Source organism: Benincasa hispida, chromosome 7 (assembly GCF_027475165.1).
Source record: "Benincasa hispida cultivar pf3 chromosome 7, pf3_genome.v1.1, whole genome shotgun sequence".
NCBI classification, from domain to species: domain Eukaryota; kingdom Viridiplantae; phylum Streptophyta; class Magnoliopsida; order Cucurbitales; family Cucurbitaceae; genus Benincasa; species Benincasa hispida.
In genome coordinates, this window is record NC_143484.1 from 54,452,242 (window position 1) to 54,461,688 (window position 9,447).

The 9,447-nt window shown below is 30.8% G+C and overlaps 1 protein-coding gene and 1 long non-coding RNA gene across 2 annotated transcripts; one reads left to right on the forward strand and one right to left on the reverse strand.

The window, feature by feature from the left end:
- The first annotated feature begins 4,633 nt into the window (after positions 1-4,633).
- On the forward strand, positions 4,634-7,929 carry LOC120081275 (uncharacterized). The gene is made up of 7 exons (XM_039036009.2): positions 4,634-5,310; positions 5,786-5,857; positions 6,548-6,615; positions 6,769-6,925; positions 7,205-7,285; positions 7,403-7,492; positions 7,587-7,929. The coding sequence occupies exons 1-7, from the start codon at positions 5,014-5,016 to the stop codon at positions 7,710-7,712; spliced, it is 891 nt and encodes a 296-aa protein (XP_038891937.1). The 5' UTR covers positions 4,634-5,013; the 3' UTR covers positions 7,713-7,929.
- LOC120081276 (uncharacterized) lies at positions 6,954-9,086 on the reverse strand. The gene is made up of 3 exons (XR_005482757.2): positions 8,969-9,086; positions 8,631-8,734; positions 6,954-8,503 (listed from the first exon to the last, which is right to left on the reverse strand). It is a non-coding gene; the product is annotated as an uncharacterized LOC120081276 (long non-coding RNA).
- Positions 9,087-9,447: the final 361 nt, after the last annotated feature.

Sequence of the window (9,447 nt, forward strand, 5' to 3'; positions counted from 1 at the left end):
AGATAGGAATAAAATATGAATTTTAGTAAAAAAATAATTAGGTGTTGTCAGGATTTGCAACCGGGCAGTTATGAAATAAAAAACTGTGATGTGGCTAATTTTCTTTAAAAAGAAATTTATTTGTGTGTAAAAGAAAAGTAGGAAGAGCTTAATTTTAATAGTTAGTTTGTAGAAGTATGAGATATTTTAAGAAGTTAATCTCAAAAGATCCGTCTTTCTAAATCTTTCCCTAAAAAGCTAGACTTGAGAAACCAACTAAACTGAAAAGTGATTTGTTTTAAATTCTCTTAAATCTAGTTTTACCAAATATTAATGACCCAAAATTGATAAAAATATGAAACGCTAACGGTAACATTATATTTGTTTTAAATATATTCATCAATATATATATAACAACATAGAGAGAGATTTTTAGAGGGAAAAATAGAATTACCTGATAATGCATTGATTCCATTGTTACAAGTTCTTAAGAAGGTGGTGCCTTTAACTGGAACCTGTGAAGATTGAAGCTGGTTTTGGCTCTCCATTTGATCTCTAGAAGTTGGTCAATAATTGCTACTCTCATCAGGACCAAAGTGATTTTAACATATATTTAAACTCTAAAATAGTAGGTTTAAAAAAATCTATAATTATTATATTATTTTAAAATGTCCTAAGATTTTAGGTTGAATGTTTGTCTTTTTATTTTTATTTTATTTTTATTTCTATTGTTAAATTTCCTTTTCTCTCTATTTTTCATTTTCATTTTAAATTTATTTGTAAAATAAATAATTATTTATATTTTTGACAGTTAATCAAAGTCATAGATGGATGATATTGAAAAACTATCATGAATTTTTTAAGATACAAAAGACTTTTTTTTTTTTTTTTTTTTTTTTTTGCAAAAAACACGCCTGACAATTTTTTTTCTTAAATAAAAATATACTTATAAATTAATTATTTTTAAAAATTATCATAGATCGAAGACACTTAAAAATTGTCATAAATTTTTAAAAATTTAAAAATCTTCCATTTTTTTGGCATTGATGACACTTTTTTCTATCTCTTCCTACTTGCTTGACAAATATGTTATGTAAATCCACTTTTGTTGTAGTATTTTATGAGAAAAATCATCCTCTCTATTATTGTGCATCACTGTCATAAACTCAAAAATCTACATATATCATAATAATCATTGGATATAAATTTCATGCTTTCAACAATGTAATACTGACATACACATTATGATAACCTCCTTAAATAAATTCTAAATTAGAAGTCTAAAGAGATGGTAATTAAGATGATGATGGTTGTTATATTATTATATTAAATTATAAATTCAATCTCCAAAATTTAAAATTTGTATCTATTTGATTTTTAAATACAAAGTGATAAAAGGAAAAGAGCCACACATCTATGTCACACCCATTATTATTTTTTTAAATATTTACCTTATTATATATGTTTAGAGATTTTGTGAAAATGTAGTTACATTACCTCCTTTTCTAGGATTTATATTAAAAGGAGGGGATCTTTTGGGTTATTCACTACCTAACTTGTAAGCTAGAAACTTGGGAAAAAAAATAAACAAAAAAAAAAAAAAAAAAATAGGTAGGTTCCTTTGGATTATTGAGTGCGTAATTGTTACCTAATTTTTATTAAGGCTCTTATCAAAATATTTTTATATCTACGACTCTAAAGTAGCTTAAAATTAAATTAAAATCACTTCTAGTCTTTAAACTTTTATATAAATAATAACGAAGTCTTTGAATTTTGATTTATAGTGATTTAATTTCTATACTTTCAAATTTGTAACAATTTAGTCCGTTAACTTTAGTATGTAACAATTTAGTCCTTATAATTTCAAATTTATAATAATTTCATTCTATAATAGAAATTAGTGTGAAGATTTAATGAACTTTTTTATATAAATAAATTGATAAACTAATTAGAGACTCAATATTTTTATTAAATATAAGTCCTACAACCTACATCAAAAACTAAAAAGACAAAAATAGGCAGATTCCTTTGGATTATTGAGTGCCTAATTGTTACCTAATTTTTATTAAGTCCCTTATCAAAATATTTTTATATCTACGACTCTAAAGTAGTTTAAAATTATATTATAATCGCTTATAGTACCTAAACTTTTATAGAAGTAACAATAGAATCTCTTAACTTTAGTTTGTAACGATTTAGTTCCTGTATTTACAAATTTGTAACAATTTAGTCCTTATAATTTCAAATTTGTTACAATTTCATCCCCGTTATAGACATAAGTGTGAAGATTTATTGAACTTTCTTATATAAATAAATTAATAAACTAATTAGATACTCAATATTTTTTTATTAAATATAAGCTCTACAATCTACATCATAAAATAATAAAAATTGACAACCAATTTTAAGAACTTTTTTTTTATCTTAAGAGATTAAATTGTTACAAATTTGAAAGTATAAAGATTAAATTATTACACACTAAAGTTTAGTGACTAAATTGTTACAAGAAAATACAGGGACTAAATCATTTCAAACCAAAGTTCGGAGACTAAATCGTTACATTCATGAAAGTTCAGAGACCAAAAATATTTTTTAACCTTAAAAAATTAAAAGAAAAAAATGAATACAACTCAACTAACATATAATATCTATTATATTAAAAAGACAAATCATAGTATGAAATAATAGTTTATTTTAAATGATATTAATTTACCAACAACACAATCACTTAATTACATTTTAGATCATTTACCAACCAAATCTTTCTTTAAAAATGTCTTTAAATTACAATACCTCTTAAGTGCTCCATGTTTATTATATTGGGAAAGACACATATATTTTTAAGTGCTCCATATACATTGTCAAAATGAATATTGTTCAACTGGTATAGTTATCCATTTGTAAAATTTATGGAGAGAAGAACAAAATCATGATCTAGTAGTTTTGACTTTTTCTTCCGAGATTTATTCTTTTTGGAGAGAGTTTTGTATTTCCTCTTACTATCCCTCATCCTCGAAAATGGATTGATATTTGTCGATTGTTCTTTTTATTTTTATGAATTTTAATTTTTATAAAAAATGGTATAATACTTGTATTATCAATTTCGAAGTGAGAAGTTCGATTATCTCGTTACATATTCTTAAAAAAAATCTCCATATTTATTGCCACGCAATCACAAATATTGGTAGAAAAAAGTGGTTTTTATTTATTTATTTATTTAAAATACCAATATCTTAACAAACTAGGCAGAAGCTTTTCATTGTCGCAAAAGTTGAATTCATATATTCCTTTTTCCAGTGCAGTTGGGGTGAACTAATTGTTGGGGGTAGATTTGGTATATTATATTGAATAATTAGGATAACCTAAATACATTGAATTACATAATAAATAGACTCCAGAATATAACAAAAAAATAGAGAGATTATCCACAATACCTTTAAAAAAAATGTTTGCCAACAAGAACATAGTTCAACTATTATAGTGTTCATATTATCGATCTCGAGATTTGAGGTTTGATTCCCTCACCCTACACTTTAATTACAATATATCTTAAAAAAAAAAATAGAGAAACTATCAAAAACAAATTAATCTAACAAGAATAAGAAACACAAGGATTTATATAAAAAAATTCCTAAACTTGGAAAAAAAAAATCAAGACCCACCCAATTTTTTTTTAGTAAAATCATTTTAACACACAATTTCTCCCCATCTTAACTACCAACTACAGTTTTTCAGCTTTGTATATTACTCATATCATTTTTGTCACTCTCAAACTAGAGAACATATAAATGAAATTTAAACTAACTTATTGTTCCAAAACTTAAAACGTTCTCAACTAAGATGATTTAAAACCAAAGTTATAACTTTTTTGTACTGTGTTTGGTGATATGATTCTTCTTTTTAACCTTGAGAATGTAAGATGATTACCCTTTTAAAATTTTGTTGAAATCTGACGCTAATGTCACCTTACATTAAAATGAAATTTCCCATTTTCAAACCTAAGAAATTAAAGAGAGACGAAGGTATGGAAATGGAGTGTTCTTGTGATAGTAATAGCAAGATATAAAAGAGACCCAATTTGAGGGAATGAAATGGACGGAGGCATGATCCATCATATCAAATGTATATATTGATGCCATGGAAATATATAAAAATAAAGGAAATTGTTTACACAAAAAAGTAAAATTTAATACTTTAATAGAGGTTGATAGAAGTCGATAGAAGTCTATCAATGATAAAAACGGATAAAAGTCTATTCGTGTCAATCAGAAATAGAAGTCTATCATTGATACTATATAATGGATACTGATAGAAGTCTATCAATGTTTTTCAGTATTTTTTTTTACTATTTCTATAAATGGTTTGACCTTCTTCTATTTGTGAAAATTTTTCAGGGTAAAAAGTATTAATAATTTAGATAGAAATTATTTTCATTAATAGTTGTTTTGCATAATAATATTAATAATAAAAAAATTTAGAGCTGATTTGTTTTTTTGAACAAATGAGGAGAATGAAACTAAATATTTAATATAAATATTTATGGTTGAAACCGGAACCGGTTGTTTACGCGCCAATAAATTAGGAAGTGTCTAAATTGTCCTTTGAGGTCGTTGATCATAATTGATAACAAACGTTTCGACAATTTTAAAAATCCGTTATTAGATTCTTTCTATTACATTATGTTATAGAAAATTCCCGTTTTCGACGCTCAATCCAAACGAAACTAAGCCCGATTTCATTGCATTACCACACGTATATTCTTGGATTTCCCCCAATTTGATCGAAGCCACTTCCATTCGATTTAATCCCTCATTTCTCTTCCTCCTCTCTTCAACTCTGCTCCGGAATCCCTCCGGTCCGCTGCGTTCTCAGCGCGATCACTGGGGATTCTGGTTCTTCTCCAATTACTACTAGTACGCCTCTGTTTTCTTCTCCTTTAGGTCTTTCTTTTCTTTGTTTCTTGTGAATTCGTCTAGCCTTTGAGGTTTGTTTTTGCCCACTTAGGTATTTCATTTCATTTCTTTTTGTGGAGCTATGAGCGATCATCTCGTTTTGTATGTGGACCGAATAATTCGGCCACCACCCGTTGATTCCGTCCCCAACCCGACTGAGGTTGTTCCTCTCTTGCGGGTTGGTGGGGATTTGGCGAGCGATTCGGTGGGTTTATCTTCTTCAACCTCCACTTCCAATTTTGATGAGAGGGCACACGAAAATGAGGGTTTGGATGGAGAGGCTGATTCATTGATTCAGACAGCGGAGTGTCGCATTTGCCAGGATGAGGATGTAATTAGGAAGCTGGAGACTCCTTGTGCCTGTAGTGGCAGTCTTAAGGTATAAATGCTTGTTCAATTAAGTATTATAGAACTTCATAATTTTTTTTGTAAATTTATGCCACTGCTAAATGTTTCGTTGCAAATCGAAAATTGTATAGTTCCTAATGGGGTTACATAGTGATCAACAAATAATTTGAAGTATAAATATATGGGGGTTATCCAGCTTGATATGTGTCATGAGGTTAGCAGCTTACTTGTTTTTTGTAGTTCAAATTGCTGTCATTGGCCATTGTGGTTGGCTAGTTAAGTTGGTGATGATGTGGAAATTTATGGAAACCAGTTGTCTATGAAATGTATATGCTAAAGTGAATGCCATAAATATGAGAAAGTTTGGTAGGAGTGTTCTACCGTATGGTAAATAGCCTGTTTACGTTTGCCTTCTTTTTGGTTATCTCAAATTTATCTAATGATACTTCTATTGCTTGTGTTGCATTACGATTTAGATGAGATGTTAACAACGGTTGCTTTCTCAGTATGCTCATCGGAAGTGTATACAGCTTTGGTGCAATGAGAAAGGGGATATAATTTGTGAGATTTGTCATCAGGTATGTTCACATTCTTGATTTTACTTGGTTATTTTAAGTTCTTGGAATCATTTGGGCATTAGAAGAGATGTTTTTGCACCCCCTTTTGGGATAGAGACGGACTTTTTGGCAAACTTGATGCTTCGCTGTGGTGTAGAGTGTTTGGCTCAAAAGAGAAAGTAGAATTTTTAGAAGTGTCAATTAACCTTGGTTTGAGGTGCCTGATGGTGTTAGATTTAATGTTTCTTTGTTGTTTCTACTTCCCAGGCTTTGTGTAATTATTAGAATGTTTTGATTCTTTCGGACTGGAGTGTCTTTCTTTGAACGGACTCCTTTTCTTGAGTCATCGTTTCTGTACTGCCCTTATTTATTCTTTCCTATTTTTCCATGAAAGTTTGTTTCTCATTAAATGTATGTGTGTATGTGTCCATTCAACTTGTTATGTGACATTTGTTACTCCATTTAATATTTTGCGTATGGCTGTGACACTATCTGATGAAAGCATATTGGTTTGTTTAAGCTGAAAGGAAAGCATTTCTTAGGTAATGATATTTCCATTGAAAAATGAAGTCAAGAAATGGTACAGTTTGACTATTAAAAGATTAAGACTTTAAAATGATAAGTGTACAGTTTGTCAATTCATCTCCTTTGAATGTTTTAGTTTTAGAATTTTCAGCTGATCTGATTTTATACTCTTGCATATGATGACAGCCTTACCAACCTGGTTATACAGCTCCACCACCTCCCCCTCGCATTGAAGAAACGTCTATTGACATCGGGTACCTTACAAGCTTCAAATTTTCTTACTTCAGAAAGTTTCAGGATATCTTATGAAACTTTTTGCTTACTTAAAAAATTGTGGTAAGCTTTCCAAATGCAAAGATATTAAGCTAAACTCGTTCTATTCTTTGTTTGCACTCTTTTTTCTACAGGGGAGGGTGGACCATCACTGGCACCCCTTTGAATTTACACGACCCTCGCCTTTTGGCTATTGCAGAGGCTGAACATAATTTATTGGAAGCTGAGTATGATGAATATGCTGCCTCCGATGCCAGTGGAGCTGCATTTTGTCGAGCAGCTGCTCTTATTGTAAGTTTGTTGTTTGATACTGCACATAAGAAACCTCGGTAGTATAATCAAGAAAATTGCTATTATCATACACTTTTCAAAAGTGATGTCAATATTGATACACCAGTGCGCTAATACCTCACATTTGAAGGTGTTTTCATACTTCTCTTCAAATTACTCATACAAAATTGGCATTGCAATTTCATATTCTCATAGAAAATGTATCGAGTAAAGAACCTGTTTGCTGAGGTTTTTCCATCAATTGGGATAAACATCATTTGCTTGATTTCAATATGGCAGCTCATGATCCTACTTTTCTTACGTCACGCACTTGAAGTCACAGATCCTGATGGCGATGATTACTTGTCCGCTTTCTTCTCTGTAAGTCTGAGTTCATTGTTTCAATCTGGAATGGACAACAATCTCCTGTAGTTTTCCTTTCTCACAGATCATTGACATCGCTCATCTTGTGGACATTGTTTTAACCATACCATTCAGATTTTCTTGCTTCGAGCAGCTGGTTTTCTCTTGCCCTGTTACATTATGGCTTGTGCAGTCAACATCTTGCAACGTCGACAACGACGACAGGTGCATATTACTCCCACATTATCCTTAACTAAAACCAAGGATAAATTTTTGTATTAAATGTTTCCTTTTCCTTTTATGTTTGTCCTAATTTGAGGAACGGGAGGCTGCAGCTTTGGGTGCAGCACAAGTTGCTTTTGTGTTACAATCAGGACGGCACAGGGGTCTGCAATTTGCAATAGCATCAGGACCTCCCATGACTTCCCACCAGGACACTGTTTAACTTACATAGGCACAAAATGTATAACCTCTTCATTTTTTTTCTAATGGTTTTAGCACAAAAACGGGCAATCTAGATCTCCCCTAAAATCTGTCTATATTTGTAATCTGTCTCATATTCATTTTGGAGAGCCCGAGTGTAATTCTTCTCATGAATGCTATCTTTTCATGATTTGCAATCTCTTGCCCCAAAAAATGAAGTAACGGAACACTTAACCAAATTTTCTTTAGTTTGGATGGTATACATGAAACAAATTTAGTAGGAAATGTTTAAAGATGGAAGGGTCAGAAATAACCTCCAAAAGTTTTCATCCTCTACAACTAACATTCTCTTTGGCAATTCGTTATAATAGTTTTTTTATGTCCTCAGTCGAGATATACTCCGAGATTTAAATAAAAATTTGATTTTTTTCAGCATATCCTTTTAGAAAAAGTTACATACAATCTTCGTCTTCGTCCTGGTCAAGATTCCCACGAGAAAATCGAAAGAAATCGATGGTTTGTGGATGTACGAGAAGTTAAAACTTTTATTTGAATCTCAAGTCGATCTTGTTTGTAATGTGTTGAAGTCAGAAGACTATTTTAACAGTGTAACTAATTCACTCTTCATCTATATAAAGCACCATTTGAAATCTAAAAGAGCTAGGTGAATGAATTAGAGCCTGAGATACTTATTTGGTTTTCTAATCTCCTTCAAAATTGATCCATGTAATAAGATTGCTCCAGTTTCACAGTGGACGTAGGCCATAGCTGTCGAACCAATATAAATTCTTCTTCTCCTTCTTCTTCTTCATCCTTCATATAAATGCATGATCTTCCTTTGTGAGAATCACCATTAAAGAGCGTTTGAGAGCAAAAAGATAATTTCTGATTTCTTAAATTGAAACAAGCTGAAATTGTAAAGAAGAGTCATCAATCTTACCTTCAACGTGTGGTAATCTGTCCTGCTACGTGGCTTCATTGAAATAACTCATCGAATCACCTTCTTATCTTTTCTCTTTGGGTTGTTGTCTTCATTTTGGGCCTCTGCAAAACAAATTAAAATCCATTAAATTGGTAATAGTAATTCAAGAAATCAGTTCTTGGAAGCTCAAGATTCCGATGTTTTGGCTTAAAGAAGGTAGTAGCTAGATTTGACATTGAAAAGTTTGATGGTAAGAGAGATTTCGAGTTTTGGAAGGCCAAAATTAAAGCTCTTCTTGGTCAACAAAGAGCATTCAAGGAAATTCTTGATCTTGCAAAACCCCCACCAGAACTTACAGTAGATCAAAGGGAGACAATGAATGAAGTTGCTTATGGTACAATTATTTTGAATCTCAATGATAATATCTTAGACAGGTCTTAGATGGAGGAACCCCTCATGCTATTTGGGAAAAAATTAGAATCTTTGTATCAATTTAAAGATCTATCCAATATAGTTTATCTAAAAGAACGTTTCTTTACATACAAGATGGATGCCTTCAAAACTCTTTCTGAAAATCTAGATGATTTCAGAAGAATATCCTCAGAGATTTACAAAGATGTGAAGACATTCATACTTGTAAACTGGAGAAGAAAATGAGGCATTCATACTTCTAAACTCACTACCAGAGAGTTACAAAGATGTGAAGGCTGCTCTTGAAGGAAATCATACATGGGGATTTCCATGAGTAGTAGAAGGGATCGTTCTAAATTTCATTCAAATTGAACACAAACAATTATAATCTAAAGCGGAAACTAACAGGTCATGCATAAATAGA

Excerpts from the sequence above, each read along its gene's own strand:
- LOC120081275 (XM_039036009.2), top strand. The coding sequence starts at position 5,014 with ATGAGCGATCATCTCGTTTTGTATGTGGACCGAATAATTCGGCCACCA. Across the intron at positions 5,311-5,785 it reads CCTGTAGTGGCAGTCTTAAG|TATGCTCATCGGAAGTGTAT; the intron begins GTATAAATGCTT and ends TTGCTTTCTCAG. Across the intron at positions 7,286-7,402 it reads ACTTGTCCGCTTTCTTCTCT|ATTTTCTTGCTTCGAGCAGC; the intron begins GTAAGTCTGAGT and ends CATACCATTCAG.